This window comes from Leptopilina boulardi, unplaced genomic scaffold (genome assembly GCF_019393585.1).
Source record: "Leptopilina boulardi isolate dan_hultmark-lab unplaced genomic scaffold, ZJU_Lbou_2.1 LbouV2_408, whole genome shotgun sequence".
Taxonomy (NCBI): Eukaryota; Metazoa; Arthropoda; class Insecta; order Hymenoptera; family Figitidae; genus Leptopilina; species Leptopilina boulardi.
Genome location: NW_026137983.1, coordinates 1,084,063 through 1,111,358, shown reverse-complemented (window position 1 = coordinate 1,111,358; position 27,296 = coordinate 1,084,063). Strand labels below are relative to the sequence as shown.

The 27,296-nt window shown below is 24.2% G+C and overlaps 2 protein-coding genes across 2 annotated transcripts in view; both read left to right on the top strand.

Moving 5' to 3' along the window:
• LOC127289356 (28S ribosomal protein S31, mitochondrial) overlaps window positions 1–27,296 on the top strand; it is a 271,935-nt gene that overhangs the window by 166,068 nt on the left and 78,571 nt on the right. The gene's annotated exons all lie outside the window — the stretch shown is intronic.
• Window positions 1–27,296, top strand: part of LOC127289365 (uncharacterized) — a 47,357-nt gene that overhangs the window by 5,307 nt on the left and 14,754 nt on the right. Inside the window, exon 2 of the mRNA XM_051317259.1 lies at window positions 22,112–22,362. Coding sequence (XP_051173216.1) covers window positions 22,114–22,362 — 249 coding nt within the window. The 5' untranslated portion in view covers window positions 22,112–22,113. The remainder of the gene's footprint in view (window positions 1–22,111; window positions 22,363–27,296) is intronic.

Below are 27,296 nucleotides of genomic sequence, written 5' to 3'. Positions count from 1 at the left end.
CTTTTTATGACTATGTGATTATTGTGATTTCACATTATAAATATTTTCCGTATAGGTTTTCTTGCAAAATATTTGATAGATTAAGATAAAATTTTTGTGAAGAACTCAAAAATAGTACATATAAGGATTCATTGTCATGTGCCAGATTATATATTAATATTTACGATACTCAAGTACGCAACGTTTATGTTTTAAATGAAAAATTCTATAATTTTTTGCCTGAAAAATATTTCTTATAGTTTTTATTAATCAATAAATTACAAAGCTGAACTACACAATGTTTATGATAAACAATTTTTAAAGAAACAACTTTATAATAAACTTTGGTACTTGACAAAAAAATTCTTGTTCTATTTTTGAATTCTCCAAAAAAAATTTTAGTTCAATCTATCAAATATTTTGCAAGAAAACATGCGGAGAATAATTATTTGTAAAAATCACAACAATCAAATAAGAAAAGCTTTAAACTTGAAGAATGATATGTAAAATATATTTTAGTTAATTTTTTTTTTTTTTTTTGCAATAAACGTGGCTTTTTGAAGTGTCTCACTATTTTCTATTTTCATCTTATTTTATCAGCGACTAATATCAAATACTTAGAAATGTTATTAAGGAAATATCGAGATAAGCATTGTCTATCTTTATAAAAATGTTTCGAGTGCAGAGTATTCTGGAACAATAATTTATCCGAATTCGATAAGAAATAAAGCACTCGTATATATAACGTTGATTTTATTTTATCTGATTTTTATTATTATATACTTTAATTAACGATGGCACGCAGATATATAGATGTATTTTCAAAAAATTGATTTCATTTTTAATTATCATACCCTAATATAGATATTTATATATACTTAATAATCCTTTTGCCAATTAAACGATTATAATTAGTGATAGATAAAATGAATAAATATTTGTATAATTTTTTTGTTATACTTGATTAAATTAAAATTTTAATGAAATTATTATACCTTATTTATTAATGGTTCTTTGACATTCTTTTTTTTTTTTTTAATACTTTAAATAGAACACAATTAGAATTGACCTTAATCTACATTTTTCCTCCCAATGAATTTTCAACAAATTTTATATTACCGACAATTTTTGCATTAAAAACCAAAATGATTCAGCAAATTAATTATTTTATAACACCGCGATGATTATGTTCTATTTTGCTTTATCATTCGCGCTATATTAACGAAAATTTCAGGATAACTTTATCGAGAAAGGAAATCAATTTTTTACAATTTTTTGACATTGAATTGTATAGTGTCGCGATACTTGAATTATTATTAAAGTTTATTTTCATATCTTTTGAAATCTAAGATTATTATTGTGAAATCGTTAATGATGGACTTCTTTTTATTAGAAGCTTTTAACTTTTTTTTTATGCTTTTGATTTTTTTATCCTGTGAAATTTATTGTCTCGGGGAAAATGAAAAAGGAGTTTGAAAGACGCGTATCGCTTATCTCATAATATGGAAGGGACGCTGGTTTGATGCGCTTACGGTAAATTTATCCCCTGTCCCCCCCCCCCACCCATCCTTTTTTTTGCCTCTCATTTAATGCGAAGTATAAGTCGAACAAAGACCTTTTATTGCGCATAGACAATACACACCTAGAAAAAAAATGATATTTCTTCACATTTCCGGCAATTTAAGTCCTTATTTTTTTTTTTAAATCTAAAATCGTATCAAATTTTGATCATATAAAAATTAAAAGCATTTATGCGCTATAAAAATTATTTAATGAAAACAATTAATATATCGTTAATCTTCATTAATTACTTACGATAAAAATTTGATTAATTTTAATTAATTAAAAATTTTTAGGCTTAAATTATTTTGGTTATTATTTAAAATAATTAAATTTTTTACTAGATCCAATATATATTTTCATAAATAATTAAGAAGAAGAAGAAGAAGAAAAAATGTTGACTCATATCAAATTGTTTGTTTAACTCAATAATAATAATCAATAATGAGTCATTGGACAAATTGAATTTTGCAAAAAAATAAAAAGAAGCAACAATTGCGTATATCGTGTAATTTTAATTTCCAAGAAAGTAAATTTTCATATTTAATTAACGATTTGCCAACAAATTCATACTTTATATGAATAAATTATTTAGGAATCAATAATAACAACAACTTAATCATGTTCTACGCATTTTTTTTTTATTTAAACAAGTTTTTTACAATTTGCTTTTAGATTATTAAAATATATTAAAAATTTACTCATAGGTTTGACTTTTTTTTTTATCAGAAACTAAATTTGGAATCATTTTTTTTCGAGTTATTTTAAGCGGTATTTATGTCAAGACCAAGACTAAAAAAAGTGTTTTCTTCAATCGAAAATTAAAAATTATGTTTGGCATCGTTTTACTATTATAAGTGAGATTTTCATTGGAGGAAAATTAATATAAACATCTACTATACTTAACGTAATATTAATAACTAAAGCAAACAATTATTTTGTTAATATTTTTTTATTTATATTTTAAATTGTGTAAAAGTTTACTTTTACACTTGGCGAAAATAAAGGATGAGAAAAGTTTATTTAAGTAGGACAAAACGGAAAGACTATATATCACATTGAACAGTATAATTATAAAATTATTATATGTTTGCGTCTATAGGGTTGCAGACACTCGATCTATTTTTATCGAAAATTCATTGAGTTAAACTGTAGTGCGTGTCGCATAAGCTTACGGGTTTTAAAAGCGAAACCAAATGTTATGAATTAATTTTCATATTCTTAGAACGCTTCTCTTGTTCTCTTAAAAGTCTAATAAATTATGTCTTTTTATTTATAAACATTTATTAAAAATTATAATTATCTCTTTTTAATAAAAAAAATTGTTTTCTCCTGAAAAAATAAATTTTAAGAAATTTTTTTTTTTTATTAATCTATGTTATTTTTTAATAACAATACCTGAAATAATATATACTCTGATATCAAAATATTTTCCTTTTGATGCGACGATTATATTATTAAAGAGAGGATGGTGACTGTAACATTAACTTCTAACGGAAAATAATTTTTGTTTTTAACGCAAACAAAAATATTTATAAAAAAATATTAATTAATTTTTGAAGATTTAAATACATTTTAGAAAAAATTATAATTGAGTCAAAATATAATCTTTCGTTAAATTTATTTTAGTTTGCGTTATATTAAATTAAATTTATACAAAGTTCATAAAAAGGAGAGAAGATTAATAATGAAGAAAGCAATTTAATTTATTTTTCATTATTTTAAAACTTTAAAGAAATTTTATTTTCTGTCAAATCTAGACCATGAAATTCTACAGCGCGGAAAATTGAGACCATATAGTTTTTACTTGGTCCATTCTTTGGCAGCGCCGCCAATCGTGATTGACCCAAATTGACATGTATATACTTCTAGGTTGACATAATATTGAGAAAAAAAATTTTTTCGACTCAATATTAATGGATTATGTATTCTTTCTTTTAAATTCTATATATATTTAATTCAAAAATAAATGCATATATATATTTACTTTTTTAAATTTACAAAATAATTATATAATATAGCAATAATTACAATTTTTTCTAATATATAATTGATGCTATAAATTATTTAATTCTCAATTATACAATTGTTGTACTGTTAAATAATTGAGGAATCTACACGACTGAATATTAATATATACAATAAATTAATAAAAGATGAAACACACTTATGTATACTGTATATGCATGCATTAATTTAATTTTTCTTTGTGCGAGGAAACTATTACAATTGCTAATTACATATAATCAGGAAGCAAAGCACTCATGAATGAATCCTGACATTGAATTTACAACTAATTTTGCTACTTTACAAATCACGTTTTTGCAATTAATTAGTATAATAATTAAAATTAATCACCTAAAGACAAAATTTTAGTAATTAAATTTTCATGAGCCGAAAGTTCTGAACGTTCATATATGAACGAAATATTTTTTTCAATCTATAAATTATTAAAAATTATGATGATACGAATAAAATATTCGTATACTTAAAGAAGTAGCAAAACAAATTTCGTACATATGAACGTTTAAAACTTTTGGCTCATAAATTTTCTGTAATTTATTACATTTTCGGTTATGTTTTTATCTTTTCATAGTTTGATTTTTCTTTAAATTATACTAATATGTACTCTTTAAAAATCTGAATCAGCTAAATTTCACTGATTCATCAACGTATTAAAATTAGTGGCATATACTTATCGCTGATTCAGATTTTGAGAGTAAGTTATTGAAATAAATTTTTAATATATTAAGTTTCAAAATAAGTATTTTTTGAAAGTTGTGAAATTATTATTTTTTTTTTTTTTAATTGAAGAAAATTTCCAAAACAATTTTTCTAAAACGAGGTCGATTAAGAAAATGTTGTAAGTGCCTTTAAAGTGCTTTAACGACTTGTTTTATGAACGTGGCTTTTTAAATGCTGAATCTTCTGAACGGGGAAAATGATCTAAACCAATGATTTTTTAACACTTTCTTAAAAATTTAATAAGTTTTCATTATTTTCTTGTTTAATTTTTCAAATATAGAGTCACGGTTATATTCACAGAAAAGAGCTATATACTTTTGCTTATTTAAACAAATAAAATTTTATTTAAATTGGTCCAAGTTTCTGAGGAATATATGAGAGTTTAATTACAAGTGATATACGTCATTTTGTGGTATAGGTGGTGAAGTAGTGCAAATTCAGGTGAAGGTTGAACCATATGTAACGGAATTTATATATTAATATATGTAACAGTAACCGTATATATTGATGACGTAAGAGTGAAGTGTTCTCCTATGTAAAAATGTATGGGACTCTTACAATTTAGGAAAAATGAATTTTTTTTTTTGCAGTAGAATAACTGGATTTTATAGTCACTGTTTTCCTTTTTGGATTTAATGTGATCTTTTAAAGAGCAGGTTATTCGTATAAACCGTTCTTTAAACCATAAACCTAATTGACATTTTAATATAAAAAAAAAATGAAAATAAACGTCAAAACACTTTCTTTTTTATTAACAGTGAGAAATTATTATTTTTATCGCTGAGTTGAATTTATATTATTATATTATTTAATTTTATTCCTGGCGTAATTACAATTATATTTGACAAAACTTTGTAATTGTAATGAATAAGAAAGCAAGCAGATCTATTTTGTGTAATTGCTTCTTTATAGAAATTTTTTCTTCTTGTAGTATATAATTTTCATTTTACCCTTTAATACATTCGATTTTGCTTTTAATAATTTTAATTATATTTGAATTTTCTCAAAAAATGTTCATTTTCGATCAATTTTCTATGTCGGCAATTTTATGCAAAGTTATGGGAATAATTATTATTGTTTTTGAATGGAGGATAGAAAGTTTCTTTTGTTGTATTTTGCTAATTGAGCATCTGAAAGCTGACTCGTTTTCTAAATTAACAAAAAGAATGATAGAGCATACCCGAGTCGAAATTTTTCCCTCTTTTCACCCTCGATTTTCTCAGCCTCTTTTCAGCCTGAAATCATGCGCTTATTTCCAAATCTGCATGTTTAGAGGTTGAAAAGAGGTCTTGGAATTTTTTCTTAATTTGAATTTTTCCAAGTTTTATTCCTCCTAAAAGTTTTATAGTATTACGACAAAGACCAATAAATATATCTTCAATAGGGTCAATAAATAATGTCCATAAGAAAAAAATTGAATTTTTACATTTTTTTAATTTTATTTTTTCGTTTTTTTTTTTTTTTTGTTTTTTTAACCTTTTTTTACGCCTCTCTAGTCATCTTTAAACCCTCCTTTCAGCCTCCAATATAGCAGATATTTCCATTTTTGCAAATTCGAGGTCGAAAAGAGGGTATGAAAGTGTTGGAGAGAATAAAAGGAGGATAAAAGAAGATTTTTAGAGAACTTATAGAGAGTCTAAATTTCGACTCAGGTATGGGGCATTACATGGAAAATTTTCATTCAAAATTTTGTGATGATTTTTTGAAATTTAACGTCAACGAAGAAAGTGTGTTTTTGGAACATTTTTTAATCTATTGTACTAATAAATTAAAAATTATGCTATATATGAAATTTGTTCATTTTTTCTCAAAATTTTCAAATATGTGCTCAAAAATAATGTACCTATAACAGAAGCACCAAAAAAGTTGAAATTAAACTTAAAAAGTAAGTTTTCTCCAAAGAGACACTTTCGATTTTTAATTTTTTTTTTTTGCATTACAATCTCTGATGAGTGAAAATTTTTTTCAACATTACGAGACTGAGACGTTTTGCAACTTTTATAAGGCTTTACGGACAGATTTTCAAATTCACTTTCCTATCCATATCCTCTCCTCTTTCATTTCTATAGGTATAATGTGACTAAATATTAATTAATCATCTTTTTATTAGAATTTTTGGTAATAAATAAACAGAAACTCTTAAAGCTTCAGTTTTAATGATAAATAACATTTATTAATTCTGGGTATTTTAATTCAACAAAAATTTAACAATTTGAAATCAGGTGTTAACAATTAATAAACATTTGAATTAGTGTTAACTAAAATTTAACTCATAAAATTTTCAATAAAACAAAACTAAAAGTTAAATTAACGTTAAAAATTAAAAAAAAAAATTAAATTCACAAATTTTTTAATTAAACAAAACTAAAATTTGAATTTATGTTAAAAATTTTAGAAGAAAATTTAATTCATAAAATTTTCAATTAAACAAAATTTAATTTTATGTTAATAATTTTCGAAGAAAATTATTATTAAATAGTCTATTAAAAATAGAAACTAAAATCCTAATAAACTTATATTACAAAATTTCATTTAAGCGAGATATTAATAAAATTCGATTTCGTCCCATACATTTCTAAGGGCGCACTCACACCTTTTTGCTGCCTGCCTGCCTGCAGGAGTTGTCATGGCAACGTGAAGGAGTAACAGAGATAGTAAATTCAAATTTGAATTTTCTCTCTCTGTTACTCCTACACGTTGCCATGACAACTCCTGCAGGCAGGCAGGCAGCCAAAAGGTGTGAGTGCGCCCTAATGTTTGTTTGTCTTTCGGCAAACGTCCATCTTGAATTTCCCCCACCCAAATTGAATAACCTAATCGACTTCATGTCAAGTGGAGCGTCAACAGGCGAAAAGTAGGACTGATCCACCACTAGATTTTGTTACTTTTTTGGTTCCAGTCGTGGATCACCCCAAAACAATGGACACGCGCTACTTACAGACGTAAATATTGTTCTCAGGGCTCTATGGGGATGAAATGAAATGCCTCCTATTGTGAAAAGAATTAAAAATTGTCCTAAAATGGCTCCAAAGCTTTCTATTCCAAAATATACTCTTAACTTACATGTTAAGGAAAACTCTTGTTTTCTGTCACCAATTTAGTAATTGTTGTCCTGCTTTCTTCGCGATGAATTTAAAAATTTTTTTAAATTGTAATATTGATCTGTATAACTTTCTTAACAATTACCGACACTTGCGATTCATTTACTTACAAACGTGTAAACACAAATGACCATTTTTCTCGCAGTTGATCCACCACTGGTGCAGTTACCCTATATAGAGATCTGTTTGAACGATTTTGTTCTATTTAACATAGTTTGTAAGTTTTATTTTAATATATGGAAAATATCTATCACTTTTCATTTTAAAATATTTGTTTAAATGAAAATTATGGTGTTTTATCTTCGATTTAAACTTAAGGGTCAGTTTAGAATTCGGTTGTTCAATTTGGGTGGGGAGAAATCCAAAATGGCGATTATTAAGCGGTGCACCCCAACAAACATAAGAAATGTACAGGATGAAGTCGAATTTTTTTAATATCTCGCTTAAATGAAGTACAATAACAACTTTCAGTGAATATAGAATTTAATTGAGTTACGTTCAAATTTTTTTGATAAGAAATTTTTATATTTTCCGACGGATAGAATTTGATAGAAAATAATTTTAAAAAAATTTATTAGAAACGTGTATTAGATTTTTCAACAAATAGAATTTGATAGAATTTTAATACAAAAATTTGATAAATACATATTAGATATTTTTCGTATAAATTTTGATAGAATTTTTAATCAGAACCTTTTGATAATAAAGTATATTACATTTTCATTTAGTATTAATTTTGATAGAAATTTTATTCAATAATGCTTGATAGAGATTGATTAAATTTTCCACTTCCTCTATTGAAAAGAATATAGAAATTTCAGTATTTGATAAATTTTTATTGAAATTTTAATCCTTAGATTATAGAAATTTTATTAAATCCAATATTTTTTAATACTTTTTTTAAGCAGGGAATAAAAAAAAGTATAACTTCCAAGTTCAAGAGCACTGTGAATATTTATAATTGAAGAAAGAATATAATTTTGTTAACAGAAAGATTACTGTAATTATAACAGATCAAATAAAGATGACATTGATAGATTAATTTTGACAATAAAAGTTCAACCATTAAAAGCATTAAATTACTTGTAATAAACAAATTTTTATGAATATATACATAATTATGAAGAGCACAATGAGTAATTAGTTCTTGAAGGTTAGGTTTGCGAGATAGTATCGATTAATCGATTATTAACTAATTGAACAACACAAGCGCGCGCTCCATTTGAATGTATAATTTTAAATTTCTAATTCTGTTAAAAAACCATTTATCGAAAATAGTTTAGAAAAAAAAATAATTAAAGAATGCAAAATGTTATTAATAAGTAAAACACACGTTTCTCATCTTGCAAGTACGGCAAAACTTTTGCGTGAAGACAATGCTAATGAGGATAAATTACATACATGTATTTCTTAATAATAATGTTTGACCCTGGTCAGACGCTTTTTCTTTTATTCTATTTTTATCTTAAAGCCACATATATATAATGAAATACGCGCGACTATTAAAATTCACATGGATATAAAGTGTGAAGTATGTAATTATATATTTTGTATATATATATACAATTGTCAGAAGGTATAACTGTTCCTTTAGACATTGTTTTTTTTTCTCTTCTATTTTTTTTTAATTAGCTAATATTTTGTCGGTTTCAAACTGGTGTGGTGTCACATGTTAAAACGGGAAAAATAGTAAATCTGTGAATGACTTTAGTTGTAAAAGTTTGTTTCGTGTGGCTCTTGTACATACACACAGATTTCTCATGAGTCACCTGGTTCTCGTATTGTTATTTCCACGAATGATAATTGCACTTGATGATCATCTTACCAACTTAGCCCTGAGTTCAGATTACATTTTCCTCGCACCCACGGTGTTTCGATAATTATGTACGTTTAATCCGATAATTTCTGAGATATATATATATATATATATATATATATATATATATGTCTGAGAATCGTTCAGTACTGTTAATGTATTCTTATTTGCATAATGGTATTAATTCACCGAGTGATAACTGCACATGTGGTATTCTCCCACGTATATAAAATGCAAGAGAAAATAATAGGATTCTTTTTAGGGTTTAAAATTTACTTTCATTCATAAATATAGAAATTTAGCTATGATTTTGAGAAAATTTCTACTTTTCTCTATATCATTAAAAATTAATTTAATACTCATTATATAATTTGATATAATTCATTTATCATTCCATATTTATGTAACGTTAAATAAACGGTAAATACAATACAATAATTAACACATTCTATTAATAATAGTTTCAAAACAATGTCAATTACAAGAGAGGAAATGGATATTTTTTACTTCCTTATCCCCTATATATAATATACAAACCTACTTGACTATATAAAAGATAGTACATTTTTTTTAAATATATTAAAATTTTTAGATAAACATTTGAGAAAAATTAAAACTTGTCACCGTGTTTACAGTATTATTTGTAACCTTGATTTTTAATTTTCACCTTGAATATCAGCTCGAGTAGACAACATTAACGATTAGTTTTCATTTGTTTTTTTTTTTTTTCATTTTAAAAAAGTGTATCTAATGTGATTGATTATATATTTATCAAAACTTATATATTCAAATGTTTTTCATTATTATTTATTACATATTCTGTTTCATTAAAAAGTATTATATTGTATAATATTCGACACAAAAATGCGGATGACTCTTAATTACGCTATAATGCTATATATATAATTATTTCTTTTTTTCCACATTCAATTGTTTAATTCAAATTGTTTCAATTTCGTGTAATTAAAATTTTTCTTAAGTATTTACAAAACCAAGTTTAGAAGAAGGAAAAGAAAAATAGTATTTTCTTGTGAATAAAAGGCAGTCATGTTTCTCTATTCCCGGAAAAACCTTGCAATTTCTCAACTCATTGCTCCAAGTTCTAATTGAAATTACAACATTTCGAAATCATTGCCAATATTCAACTCCTTTACTGTCAATTCTTTTAAAATCAGTGTATACTAAACATTTAACTGTTGTTTAAAAAAAACATCTTCTTTAGTCAAATAAGGAAATTATATTATACAAAAATAAAGCCAGAAACACAAACAAAAATTATCCAGAAATTATTTTTAATATTATTATTTGTTTGCGATTATTATTTAAATGTCACTAAATTTAACAGAAAAGAAATTAAAAAACAAAAAATCCTGCTTTTGTGAAAAATTTTTTTTTACTTCCCTAGTAGAAAATTTTTTGATTTTTCTTTTTTTTCATTTAATTCCGAAAACAAGAACCTTTCTTTTTTAATCCGTAGGATAGTTTATATTTTTAACTAAAATTCAAATTTTAAATATTAACAGTATATTTGATTTGTCAAAAAAATATTTAGTCATTCATGGTGAAAAATCGTTTTTTTCCTACTAGGATATTATTTTTATCGTCTTTGCTATAACATAAGATATTTTTGCAAATCACGATTTTTCTCTCATCAAATTTTCATCGCTAATATGTAATCGTTTTTTCTGTGTCATCGAGAATTAAAAATAAAAATGATACCAAAATACATTCGTGATTATCAATTAATTCTTGAAAATTTTTCTGAAGATAAAAATCATTTTATATATTAAATTTTTATAGTGATAAAAAATAAGAAAAATGAAAATTATTTTTCTTTAAATATATTATAAATATTTTTATTAAATCTTTTTCTAAAAAAATATGTTATTATTATTTATGTAGTGAAAATTCAAATAATTCTTTTGGAAATTTTTTAAATTTTTTTGTTGATTTTTTAATCAGGAAATCATTGACACATCTTAAGAATTATTATTAAATGAAATATATATAAAAATAACAAAAGAATATTCCAAGACAATAAAAACGGAAGAGGCCCATGAATAATAATATTCAAATATTTTGGTTTCTTTATAAACATATGTAAAATATTTAACTTTTTTTCTTGTTTGTCTTTTACATTTAATGACGTTCGTGACAACTTTAACTTAAATTTTTACGAAATTCTTATATAATTGTTAAAATTTCACAATTTTCATTGAATTATATTTAAAAAATAATATAAATAGGTATACGAATTGTCTGATTTGTTTTGAGAAAAACACTTGATGAGTTCTATTTCCGGTGATAAGTAAATCATTGATTTTAATTATAGATATAAATTAATTTAACTCACTACTCATTAGTGTGACTGTCATATATATATATATATATATATATATATATATATATATATATATATATATATATATGTAGACATTTAATGAAAAATCAAGTAAAGAAGAATCACGCGATAATTACAAATTTAATTTACAGATAAATTAATTGCGCATTAAAATGTGTTGTACCTGTATTTGTATAAAAATATTCATTTTATATTCCGAGAATTGCGGATATTACGTGATGTTGTCGATTTTGAAGGGAATTTCTATTTTGCATTTCCGTCTCGATTGAATAATAATTTTTCAATTACCAGTTTTATGATGTTAATTGTTAGTATCTTTACAATAATATAGATCCGTTTATTGCAAAAATTTGAAAAAAAACAAATTTGTATTTGATTAATAGAAAAAAATTTTTTTTACAGCAATAATGTATAATGTAATTCTAACTTAATTTCATAGTTACTGATGTTACAGTTTAAAATTAAGTACATATTAATATTGAGGTAAACAAGTAAATATATTCCTAATCGAAAACTCTTGACTCTTTTGGAATTGTGATGATTCTTTATCAACTGCTTCATTAAATTATTTGTTTACAATATACGTATATTACAAATCAAAGATTTAACTGTTGCATTCTGAAGAATAAGTTCTAAAATTAATTTTTTGGAATTTTCACTTGACAAAATTTAATTTTATCTAGAATTTACTTTCGGTCAAATTTTTATTTCTCCGAATTTCAGTGTTATAACTTCTCATTGGTTAATTTTAAAATTTACTCCCAAAATTTTTCTGTCAGATATATTTGGACAAATGAAATTTCCAAAAAAAATCAGCGTTTTAAGAATTCTGTGAAAAATTCTGAGAAAAATTCTTTCTGTAAAATAAAAATTCTATGACTATTTTCTCTATTTGAAAATTTGAGCAAATAATAAATTCAATGAAATAAAAAGAGTATATCTGAATTCTGTAATATAAAAATTCGGCTTAATGTAATTTCTATATTATAAATATAATAAAACTCGAAGAAACAAAAATTTTGCTAAAAAAAAAATTGTAAATAAAATAAACCAATAAATAAAACTATCTGAATTAAAAATCATTTTATCAAATAGAGAATCTTATATTTCAAATAGCAAAATAAATTATTGTTTATGTAAACATTGGATAAAAATTATGTTTACTAATTTTATACAAAAAAAAAGTTAAGTAATTGTTACTTAATAACAACAAAATTTATCTAAAAATATTTTAGGTATTTCAAAATGAATATTTCAAAATTTTGACAAAATGAATTTTATAATTATATTATTCTTGTTAAAAACAATGTTTTTTTTTGAGGTTACGCGAATGAAAAAATTAAAATTTGAAAATTTACATATATCTAACATTTTTTCCCTTGTACACGGAGAAAAAATAATTGGTTACTAAAAATTAAGTCCACACAACAATTCCGGATTGTCAACATAGAACAAGCAGTTCTTTTTGTTGTTGGGTCAAAAAAAAAATTGTTAAAATGGAATTGTTCGGTGAACAAACAGAATTGTTTGATGAACAAAGAAAATTGTTATGGAACAGTTGAAATAACAAAACTAAATTATTAAATTGGCAATATACAATTTGTTTTATTAACAAAGCTTTGATCCGTCTAATACAATTTATTCAGTTTCTTTGCCTTCTAAAATAATCGATAGCAGATTTCCGTATAGGTCGCATATCACTAGTTTTATTTGCATCTCTATGATTTGCATTAAAATCTGTGCAACATGCAGCTACTGAATCAAATTCTTTGACCTGAAACCAAAAAATTATTTTGAGTTGAAATTTGTTGTTAAATAATATTTAATATACATTTTGTATTTGTTAAGGTAAGATTATGTTCAATAGGAACCAAGTATAACTTACCGATAAACGATGAAATTGTCTCTTCATCCATTCACTACACTTGCAATAGATTTCTCACTTTAACCGGATTCATTAATTAACAGCACTTTGTCATTTAAAAAAAAAATAATAATAAAAGCAAAAGTGGCACATGTGGCAGAAGCAAACGACGCGACAATCTTCACGTCAGTTTGCGAAAATTCAAAATCACCACCTGACATGGAACAATAAACCTGCCAGCTGAAGAAATCTGGATTGTTCCATCAGCAATCGACAGAGAATTTGCTTCTGTAACTGTACAGCATTGTAAACTGAACAAATCTGACAACAAAAAATTCGTATTGTTGTTAAAACATACATTTGTATTGACAACAATCCGAATTGTAATATTAACATTTCGAATTGTAATATCAACAAATCTACTGATAACAATTCAAAAATTATTGTTTGCACAACAATCCCATTTTTCTCCGTGATATTTATAACAAAATGGATTAAATTGTAAAAAATATTACATATATTGAAGAGAAACATTTCTTTTTGTTCAACAATAATTCTGTTTACATCAAAATAGATAAGAATATGAGAGGTTCTTTGTGTCATTTTAATCAAAAAGTTTAATTAACCAATCTGATAATGAACAAAGGTACGTGGGAGATATTCAGGCATGTACAAAGTATACTTATATATACTTTAAGACTCTTGAGATGATGAATTCAAGTTTTTTTTTATACGTTATGCGGGTTACATATTGCGTCATTTTAGAACGGATTTCTTTAAATTTAGCCCTATTTTAATTAAATGATATTTATGTCCCATTAACCCGCATATATATACGTCAATATTATTAACTTTATTAAAAATGATAAATTGCATAGAGACATTTTTAATATAAATATAATTTAAAATAATCAAACAGTGCGCTATGTGATGAAATTGTATGAGATACATTTAGAAATAACAAAATTTTGCTTTGATTATTATTGACGCACATCAAAGGAAATTATTGATAAAGTTTTTTTTTTTACTCATTTCCGTTGGCCCAAAATAGACAGAACCAATTAACAAATTTTAATAGAACCAGTTTAAAATTCGCATATTTTATATTATTATTAGGGACAAAAATAATAATGATTTATTTTATGTCGGTAAAGTTCGCAAACGTTTATATGATCAACGATTGAAATAATATATATATATTTTTCAGTCAAAAAATAACTACTTTTTCTCAAAAAATTATTGATCAAGAAATGTTGCAAAAAATTTTTTAAATCAAAAATAATAATAATTTGCATATAGAAAAATATTTTCTTTTCTCAATTGTTGATTATAAACGTGTTTGTGAACTTCACCGACGTATTATTTTTGAATGTTGAAATTGTGTTGTGATAAGCAGTCATCTTTTAGTGATAGAGAATTTTATGATTTTCCACAACTATAATTAAAAAGTAATTTTGTTTATTTTTGTTGGGAAAAATTTTAAAGAAGGTAGGAAATACCACATATGAGATTAATCATTTTTTCCACTCTGTTATAAGATAGTCATTTAGTATATCATCGGTTGAAAATTCAGAAACTTTAATTAGTAGTTATTTGTGGTTCGTGCACTCAAGAACGTTGACTTCTTTTAATCTCCAAACGTCAACGCAGTTGAATATTATAAAATGTATATGTGAAGAAAGTTATTGTGAAAAGAATTTAGTCCTGTTTATTTATTTATTTATTTTTTTATTAAAGATAGACAAATTTTAAAAAAAAAATTCAACATTATGTTTAATATAAATTTTTTCTATGAAGCTGATAATTTATGCTGTAAGTATTATAATTTTCATGTTATAAAATTGTCAAAAGTAATTTATAAAAGTGATAAAAATGTCATTTTAGAGAGTGTAAATTTCTAATGTAATTATAATTTTTAAATATTAATAAATTTTTATCAGATATGCGTCCTTGCACTATTTTGAATTTTCATAAAAGCAGTGTCATGTTCGCATTTTTATTGCATTGAAATATTATTTTCTTTTTTTTTTAACTTAATTTTTTTTTATTCCTTTTATTTATAGATTAAAAACATTATTAAAAAATCAAAAAAAAGGAAGAATAGTGTTATCTTGTGTACATTAACAAATGGCTTAATTAATTTTTTCTGAAAAAAATTGTTTACAGTTTTCATCGTTTTAATTATAATATTACTAACATTAACTGTTCTTTTTTTTTGCGTAAACCATTGGTGTGGTCATTTTTTAAATTAAAAAAAATTTTTTTTTTTTAAATTCACAAGCTAACATCTTGAATGATTATCAGTTTTCTCGCAAGCCTCTGGTCAACCTTGAATAACATTAAAATAATCTGCTCACGTTTAGAAATTTATCAATCTTTACAATGATCTTACGTGACGCAAATCGAATCACTTGATCATATAGCACGTGTCACCAAACAAGAATAAAAGAAACGGGAATCTCTTTTTTTTTATTGTTTAACACTTTTAAGAGAACAAGATCTTATTCCATACTTTGAAACAATTATTATACAAATAAAGGATATAAAGCTGTGAATATGCATTATGTAGTCGAGCCTCTCACGAAGGCTCGTACAATATGTCCTTGGGCTTGGTTTTTTTTTACAAGTCGTCCTACGTGATATTTAAATTAAATTGTAATTAATTTTGCTTGCGTAGTACGTTTTCTATTTTTCATAATTTTTTTTTTTTCTCATACACATAAGTTTGCAAAATGCTAATATAATAATTGTGGAGTTCAGTTCCAGTTCCGCACTAAAAAAAAAAAAAAAAAAAAATAATCATCTTTAAAAAATAATAAATTTTTAAAGATTTCTGCTTTTTTGTAACAAACAAAAATTTTAAATAATCAAATAAATTTTTGCGGTTAAGAATAATGTCAAAATCTTATTGACAAATATATAAAATAATTAGTGGAACATCCGAATTCTGACACTTTTCATGGAATGTTAGCTTTTTTTCATTACAGGGCATTTACACTTTTGTCGAATTTTCCCTTTAGTAGAATGGGTATAGGTACTTAACACGTGTTAAAAGTATACTTACTGTATATTATTATTATTTTATCGAAAGCGTTATTTTATAAAGATCAACTTTAAATTATACACGGAAAAAAAGAAAAAGTAATTTTTACTACTTTCATAGTAAAACGGGAACTGCCCGATGTTTCTGCGCATCTCTAGCAACTTTTACTCCAAAAATAGTAAAATTTACACCAGAAAGAGTAAAAATTACTACGGAACAGTAAAATTTACTACAAAAATAGTAAATTTTACTATTTTTGGAGTAAAAGTTGCCAGAGATGCGCAGAAACATAGGACTGTTCTCGTTTTACTATGAAAGTAGTAAAAATTACTTTTTCTTTCTTTCCGTGTAGATATAGACACCTAAAGCATGTGAAATGTATTAAAACGTACTTTACCAAAATATAAAAATAAATACCAGCATATTATTGTTGTCAGTCAACAATATTATATTCATATATACCCACAAAATTCAATCACATTATGTACATAATGTCAATCATACATGTTTTATGACTTCAAAACTACTTTTATTGATTATATAGGAAATAATAATATAGAATCGTAAAATGTCTAAAAATAGAAAAGGACCAATAATAAAGGAAAGTGAAAAATACATAATAAAAAATGTAACAAACATTACAATCCTTTATATTAATGGTATATGAAAAATAATATATATTTTATTCCTAATAAGTAAAAATAATTTTATTTAATATTTCGTGAATATTTGTCAATCTTTTTGTCGCACAGAAAAAGTTCGATTTTCTTTTTACGAATAAATATATTTAAAAATTATAAAACTAAAATTTTTTTTTTTCTACAAGATTCAGTAAATGAACAATATACATGAATTGATAACGTATATATATGTTATTTTATATAGCGATGTGCATTACATAGATAAAAATCCACACGTGAGCATTACTTGTTTTTTTTTTCATTTATGATTTAAAAGTGCTTTTATAAAGTGTTTCACGCGACGATACTATATATAGGCGTGCTTCCAACAATAACCGTTACTGGACCGTTAATGTCTCAAGTATTAGTAATAAAAATCTATTAATTCCCAATTAATTTGAAAAAATAAAATTCTTCAAAAACAATAATAACGAATAAGTTCTTAAAATTTCGTTCACTGTGTCAGAAGTAGTTTGTAATAAATGCAATTTTTAATAATTTATCTTTTTTATTATGTTAACTTGTTGCAAAATATATGTAGCCCAAAAAAAGATAATTAAATATTATACAAATCAAGGGTCTTCGTCTGTAAAAAAAAAAAAATTGAATAAAAAAGCCGTTAGGTATTATAATTCAATTATGTAATTAGTATAATTGCTATAACTATAATTCATGTATAATACGCAATTTTTGTCATTAAAAAAATAAACTGATGAAGCAGTTTAATACAAAAACAAAGAAAAAAAAATATTATGCAACATGGTTTGATGTATAAATCGATTGAGAATAGACAATATTAATAAATAAAGATTTTATTTCAATAACTGCAAATTATAATAAAGCTGTTTTAATTAATTATAACTTATTATTAATCAATTATTTAGAAAGACACGACTGCTTTTATATTACATATCAAAATGAAAATTATTATATTATTGACACATCTCGCCTATTATTATTTATTGCTGACAATATGAAGAGAATAAATTTACTCTTGACACTTCTCCGGAAACGTTCTCCTTTTCCGGAGTAAAGCAGAAAGCGTTTCACATTTTTATGTTCTTTTGTTTCCCGTATAGAGTAAATTACACATGCATAAATACATATATATATATATATATATATATATATATATATATATATATATATGCTTATCGTCCAAATATTACTTTTTTTATCACGGTAGTGTATGCTCTTAAATAAGAACTTTACTCATCCGAAAAAAAATTTTTTCTGTAACAAAATCTTTTGCTTAATGTATTACAAAATAGTATTACATAAAATATTCTTAGACTTTAAGAATATTTTACATTTTTATAAAAATATTTTATAAAAAAAATTTTGAACAATAAATAATTTTCTACATATATATATTTTCTTTATATATATATATATATAATGACAAATTGTAATTAGTATGTGAGACAAAAGAAACAATGCTTTGTGATTATCCACTTGAAAGTAGACATGACAATAATTGACAATTAATTGCTATAAAGTGGGATTAAGTGCCATAGTAGAAATTTATTTATTTTACAACCTATTGCATTGATTTCCTATCTCTTTTCTTTTATCATTAAAAATAATTTGTACTATATTAGTTATTTTTTATTGAGTCAATTTTTTTTTGTATAATTAAATTAAAAAGTTCATTCGCTATAAAGAAAGTTTAAATCAATCGATTTGTTTAATATAATCTCTATTATTACTTAGAGTATATAGAGTAGAGTGGGGTGAAAAAGCGAGGGGGAAAAAAAGCCATTTGGGTTTTATATTTAAACTATTGAACAGTTTTATCAGCCATTTAGAATATAAATTCAATTATATAGGTAATACGCAACTTTTGATTCTAGTTTGGCCATTGTATTTATAATATTATAGTTTTTATTGTAAAATTTAGTTTTGTGATCTTTTAGATACAAAATTTTGGTTAAATTTCCGAACATATTACACGACTCGTTCAAGTGTATGAAAAATAAAAGTAAACGTTTGTACATAAAGAGAAAACTATTCTTAACACACGTATGTGATGTAGATTTTTTTAAATTGATTTAATTTTGAGATTTATTATAGCTTTTTGTATAAAAATGGCCCGGAGGGTATAAAAAAGCCACATACCTGTGGAATACAAAATCCCATTTAATATTCAATTTTGTTTTCTGGTATTCGTAACCTCGTCTTTTTTTTAACCTCGAAAATAGGTAAATTTTCTCTTATATATTTTTTATATTATTGTTACATTAGATTTAATATTAATATTCTTTAAAATTTATTAAAATAACATTATTTGTTATATAAATGAAGGAAAAATAAAACAAATAATGGTAATATATTTTGCCCGAATCGCAAAGTGGCTTTTTTATTCTATCCTTTCATAGGATACGAAGATTGTCCGACCAGGATTTTGAGGCTAAATAACTAAAATTTCAGAACCAATTGGAATTTCGAAAAAAAATTAATATCGATTTTACATATTAAAAAGAAAAAAAGTGGCTTTTTCACCCCACTCTACTCTATTAGATATAATAAATATTTCATTTCTGAATTAAAAAAAAATTCTTAATATTTTTTTGTAAGATATTCGTGAACGATATAAGCGATAACAGAAAATGAAACAGCAGGAAGTAATTTTTTTTTCTTTTTTTTTTTTTTTTGAGAACTGGTTAATTCTTTTGGACGTATTATTTACTATTTAATTTTTTGCATCACGTAATATTGCGAACTTCTTGTGGGAGCTCACTTTGTTTGGTGACCTACTTTGTTCAGTGTTACTTTTCCTATTCCTGCCTGTGTGCTTTCTTGTCAGGTTGAAAGAGTAGCCAGTTTACGATTATGCAGTGCGATAATACACAATACATATATAATTATTATACCTTTCACATCAATCTGATTAAACTATTTCTAATAATAGGAAATTTCTTTATATTATAAACATGCTATTGATTCGTTCAAGAGTTCCTCAAGCAAATAACATTTTTATTTAACAGATTTATACTATTTATTTCAATTTTATATATTTCAATTGTTCAATAATAATAATAATAATAATAGATAAAAATTTAAAAAGACTGATAATAATGATAAGAAAAAGAAGAAAAAATATTTTTAGGCAAGAATAAAATTTTGTTTTTAATATAATAATTAACAAGTTAATAGGAATGGCGGCAAAAACTATATAAGATAATAAAATTCACAGTGCGCTATATGGTTAAAGATTACAATGTAAATGTTTCCTCGAAGTATTGATTGTTAAAAACCATTTCGTTCTGCATTATATATTTTAAAACGTATTTTTTTTATTTTGTCTTTTTTATATATTGCACGTTATTAAGTGATGTTTACATTTTTCTTTATATTGTATATTCAAGAGATTTTGTAAAATAATGAATTTTCTAAATAATTTAAATATTTTTGAAGTTACAATAATTAGATACAAAGAAAAAAATTTAATTACTTTATTTCAATAATTATTAATTATACTTTTATTAAAAGAAAAAGATAAAATTTCTATATTTGTCTAAAACCAATAAACATAATATATACCATTCTAGTACATTATTAATTAAAATCTATACCGGATAAAACGTTAATAAAATTGAAAATACAACTTTTTTTTTTAAATAAACGAAATCCAATTTTGAAACGCACGCCATGTTTTTTTTTTTATCTAGTGACTATAGTAAAAAGTGTCATTGTCTATTCAATTATCAGTTTTTCAACTCGTTGTGTGAAGATAATGAAAATATTTTTAGGACCTTATATGTTATTTAACTGCGTCAATGTAGAGTACAAGTAACAAAGTCAGTAGTGAAATATTTGCAATCGATATATTTATGTAAATTAAAATCTTTTTGTTGTTGTAATAATTATTACTCGAGCTGTACAATGCAAAAGATAAACCTATTCTATATTTAAACTTATATTTAAAATTCAAATGTCATCTTCAAATTTTTATTCTTTTTTCATATAAATAAAGTTTTTCGATTCTTTTAACATGAAATAAATTAATTTTTATTCTAGAATATAATTTACAATATAGGAGGAAAACGTGTGAAAAAAATGTAATTTTCCATAATAATTATATATTGTAATTTATATAACATAGTAAAGTTTACAAAACAACATTTCGACTATTTAACGTGAAAACAATGGGATTGTGACAACTGCAATAAACTGATGTTAACTGAAAAGATCAATGACACTTTTTTAATGTCATTTCACTTCCTTTGTCTTATCACTCATAAATAATATTATCTGAAATAAATATACCTTTGGAAGGCTTTAAAATTGTTAAGACATATCTACTTTGTTTCTGAAATAATATATATATGACGAAACGAATAAAATTCTTCAGCAAAAAAATATACGTAATCGCAAATGTAAATAAAATTAACCCAAATAATTAAAGCCGCTGGATTCTTGAAGGGCACGTAAATTTTTTTCTGCCGGAAAACGAAGTCCTCTGGACACTCAAAATTCATTTTTCGAATTTTACAGAATTCGATTGCGCATCTTTTTTTCTTAATAAAAAACTTTCCATCTTTTTCCAGTTTCGAAATATAAGAGAAAAACTAGTTGTCATGGCAACACATGTGTTAGAAAAGGAAAAAAAAGAGTATCTGGCATATCTGGCCATGAGTGTACACGATGAAAAAGTTCACGTTTCTATATATGATTAACGATTTTAAAAGAAATATTTTTTTGCAGTAAAAATTCAATGACTTTTCTTCTCAAAAAATATTTCCTGAAATGTTTATTAATAAAAAAATTATTAAAAAAAAAATCTTTTTTTAGGTAAAAAATGTTATGAGTAATTTTCTGTTTAAAAAAATTAATTTGTTTTCAAAGTAAAAAAAAAAAAAAAACGATGCAATAGCATTAGTAAAAAAATCTTTATAGAAATCTGAAATTGTGAAAAATTTATAACTAATTTATGCTTTATTATTTTTTTTTTATTGCAGCCATGTCACTGGAGGAGTCGAGAAGATCACAACGTCCATATAGATATGGCATGGTACTTTTATGTGTAGGGGCATTAATTAATTGGTTGGGTCTAGCCGAAAATTACGTGGAACCTGTCAGATATGTCGGTGTAGCCTGCATCATTGCAGGTGCTTTACTGATATGCGCTGCCATGTGCTGTTGGCTTCATGCACCACCAACCAGAACTAGTACACATACTCATCATAATAGTCATCCAATAACTGCCCAGGTAAGATCTATTAATAAAATCAACAATTTTTTATTACTTTTCAGGATATAATCATTTCTTTCCTTTGTTCAAGACATTTTGTATTTTTCCACAATTTAATAGATATTTTTAGCATAAATGATAATAAAAAATATTAAAGTTTTTTTTTTTAATTCAATTTTTACTAATTTCATTTATTCTTAATAAATTATCATAACCTTTTATTTTTAATTTATTTTATTTATATTTATTTTTGTTACTTTTGGATAATGTCGAGGCGCATGATTATAAACCAGAAATTGGTTTTTTCGAATTTTTATTTTCTCAAAAATCGTTTAATCTAAAAGAAATTGACTATCATTTTTTCAATTCAAATCGTTAGATTATATAATAAAAATAGTTTCGAATTATTATTTGACAGAATTTTTTAACTTCGAAAGAACATTTTTTATAATTTTCAATTTACCGAATAATCATTTCTCATAATTATTATTATTATTATTATAGCGAATAAGTATTTTTTATAATTTTTATTTTTCCAAAATACTGTTAATACCATTTTTGATTTTACATAATTACCATTTCTTAGAATTTTTTTTCTTCGAATTACCATTTGGCATAATAAATATTTTTCATCACACATGCACGATTTAGTCAGTTTTACGCCCCACCGAGCGAGAAAAAAAATTAGATTTTTTTGAAAATACATAATTAATAATTGGAAGTAACAGACTTTAATTGCTTTTTCCCAAAACGTTTGCTCAACACTTCTTTTTGTTGATATTCTATTTTTTTTATTGTGTCTCTTCCTTTTTTTCTGAAACAAAATAATGCACAAAAAATAAAATTTTTAATATTGGATTTTAATTTTTATAATAAATAATTTATTTTATTAATTAATTTAATGATTAGGTTAAAAAAAAAACGCCCAACAATTTACTCTATACCAACATATCGTTTTGGATTCATCAAACTTATCAACAATAAATAATTATTAAATTATAATCACTGTTATAGAAATTTCATTGTTTTTTCACCAGATCATTAGTTACTCTTTCTTTTTTTATCAAAAACTCACTTTAAAATAACACTTTTAACTTTTTACCGGCTTCTTGTACACAATATTTTTTGTCAACAAACCGACATAACCTCACATTCGCAAAAAATTACTTTTTCATATTAATACTTCAATTATTAACATCAAGAACTTTCATCACATCCTTTAATTAATTCATTTCTTCACAATCAACATTTTTTTCTTTGTTTTAAACATTATTGTTTGTATTTTTATTTTAAACAACATTTAAATGTGTGTCATGATTTTTCCCATTTTCTGTTTCTACGACTATGTGGATGTTTTAGGGCGCACTCTCACCTCTCAGCTGCCTGCCTGCCTGCAGGCAATTTTCTCTCTCTCTTACTCCTGCACGTTGCCATGACAACTCCTGCAGGCAGGCAGGCAGCTGAGAGGTCAGAGTGCGGCCTTACTTTTGCAGACGACGCGTTGTCATTTCTCGCGCGAAATTCAAATATCGCCCCTGTTTAATGTCTTTTCGAAATACCTTCTAGTAAATTTAAATGTATTTCGAATACAATTTTAACATGCAACAACCCTATGTTTGGTTTAAAATAATCCTTTCTGTATTTTGTACTAAAATATAAACTTACAAAAAGTAAGAAAAAAAAAATTCTTTCATATAAACATTCAAAACTTTAGGGACATGACAACAAATTTTTATACTATTTCTTAGCTCCTCATAAAATTTTAGCTCGATCAATTAAATACCTATATTTTGCGAGAAAACCTACGGAGAAAATTTACATGTAAAATCGCAACAATCAAATAACCTAAAAAAGAAAGTTTTATTATAGCAATGATATATTTGCATCAGTTAAAGTTTGTTTGACACAGATGCGATTCTAAAGTTTTTGTATTAAATAAATATTTATTTAAAGTTTGTATTAGAAAATTATTAAGTCAAGGAAATTTTTGATTATATATATATGTGAAACTTAACTTGAATTATATGTAGTTTGTATCAATTCTACTTATATCACCGTGACATAGTATTATATTTATAATTTTATTTTATAATCTTTATTCTCATATAGTTATGGATTAATAAGTTTTTCAGTTTTTATATTTAAATTGTTCCATATAAATATTTTTATTTTAGAAAAAAGAGTTTTTTTTACAACAATTTATGAGAATTAAAAAAGTCTTGTTAAGGGAGTGCATATATATATAGTGTATAGACGTATAAGGTAAACCACCTTCTTTCATAGAAGGAAGACTAGGATTTTAAATCAATATAGGTCAATCCCCTATTGTAATCTACTAACACGAAGAATATACCTCGGGTGGTTATTACTTGACCCTTGCGTGTCTCAAAACTGCACTTCTACTATTTTGAGCATTCAGTTCATCCATTTATAACATTTTACTTGAAATATTCACAAAAGCCCTTATTACATTAATAGCGTTTAAGGCCCGCTATGACGTGATTCTATAGACTTGGCATAGACAACTTATAAGAAGTTTTTTTTAAGACTCCTTGAGCTATTTATATATATACTTATTTTCTGCACATATATCCACATTGCAGTAAAGTTCAATCACTTTTCAATTAAAATTATTAAGTAATATTCTTCTTCAATGTATATAGGTGACGTTCCACGAGATAAGGGACATTGCGTTAAAAAAAAATTTTGGTTATGTTTATTGATAGTTTTACCTTTTGTTAAAAAATTTCTTTTCAATTAGATAAAAACAAAATTTGTTTTTATTGAATTTTAAATAATTTTTTTAATATGTAGGTATAATATTCAGACCTTACCTATAGGAAACTCAAAAATTAATTATTTTGTTTAAAAAAAACACAGCAATAAATAAATCAATCGATGATCAAGAAAAATATCATTAAGCAGTAGTGTATAAATTTAAAAGTAAAGTTCTTTTTTTAATTTTGTGGTTTTGTATGGTCTAAAACAATCCTTATATTAGGTGAAATAAATTTCAGTTTGTAAAGTAAATCACTTTACACACCGTTTTAAAGAGAGCTTCTTTACACACACTTTTCGGTTTGTAAAATTTAACTTTAGAGGTTAGTGTTGCAAAAAAAAATATTTTAAACTTTATTTAAAGAATTCCAATAGTGTATAATATAAGTGCACTTGACTTACAAATGTACGTATATATTTTGTGACAAGAAATTCATTTGACTAGAAATAAACTTAATGCAGTTTAATATAGAAGTGACAAATTATTGATTCTTAATTTAAAACGAACGTATGTGAAAAAAAATTCATAGTAGTTCAATATTAATAAAAAAGATAGTTATTTTTTAATGCTGCAAAGTAAGGTCAATTTATTTCATTTCAAATTTCATACAAAATAGGCATATCCATATTTTCTCTATACTAATTGCTATTTTAAACTCTTAACATAATCTCAAAACTGAAAATGATTTTTAACGTAAATACAAATTTTATTTATTAAATAATTTTTTTACTGAATAAAATAAGCTATTGCTTATAAAAATTTAATAAAAATTGCAATTTTTGCCTGAGCTGAAAGAAAAAAGTCAAAAATGTTAAAAGAAAGAATTATTTAACAAAAGATTTTAATTTGAAAAATATATAAACGATTTTTGATGCTTATATTTTTTAATTCAAAATTGTTATCAAGCTGACATATTCAAGTGAAATATAGACTGCGATATAAAATAAAAGACTCCCTTATAAACTAGAAGGAATTAATATATATACAGTTCTTGTGTAATCAAGAATTATTGTCACTATAAAAAATTTTTTTTTTCCCATTCGACAATTATGCATCACTTATATCTTATCTCGATCGTGGATTTTTTATTTTTCTAAAAAAAAAAAATTTTTAATCTTTTTTCGACAAAACCTTATACACTATCTCCCCTGCAACTTATTAAACACCACGTCGAATGGAAATTCCTTCATGTGCATAAAATAATTAATTAATTGTCGTTTGATTATTATTAAAATGTATATTATAATAATATAGTATTAAAATTTATTATTAGTACGATAAATCAAAAAAATGAAATATGATATCAAAATTTCATAACATGACATATTTACAAAAAAAAAATTTAATTTAGTTAGAAAAAAAAAATTTTTTTGTCAAGATAAAAATTAGAAATTTTAATAAAAAAAAAAAAAAATATTAATGTTATCTACTTGAGTTTTTTTTCAAAGTGCATTATAATCATTTGTGTATAATCGAATTATGAAGAGATTTTGACTACACATGATGTAATCAAACATTAAAATGTATAACAGATAAGATACGCTTAAAAACAAAGTCTTGGGGATCATCAGATATATATTTGGAAGAAAAACACGACAAGAAAATAATTTACTTAAATTAAAGGAAAATTTCTTTTATCAAATCTCTGACATTTTCTTTCTAAAAAGAGAAAAATATTCCATATATATTGAATATATATTTTAAATTTTTATATGAAAATTTTTCAATACGTATTACAAATTTTATTTATAGAAATTAGTGTAAATTTTACATTTATACGAGTGATTCTTTTCTTATATATATACCATTTTATATGTAAGATATATAATTATAAAAATTTCTATAGTTAAAAAATATTTTTTGGTGGAGAAATTGATGATAATATAGATAAAAGAAAAAGAGGGTCGTCTAGCCATGCTCATCCGTGTTATAGACTTTGAGGATATTCACCCGGAAGTGCATGCAATTCTATATTTATCGTAGGTCGTCCATAGATATATATATGTCTATCATAGAAACTACCTTTTCATACTTTAGCATTTCTCTATATATATTTATATTCTCACATATATATCTATTTTCAGATTGTTTCCCATGTAATACACATAGAAAAAGTGCAGTATTTATAACAATTTTGGTTAAATATAAACTATATTAAATATATATGTTTTGA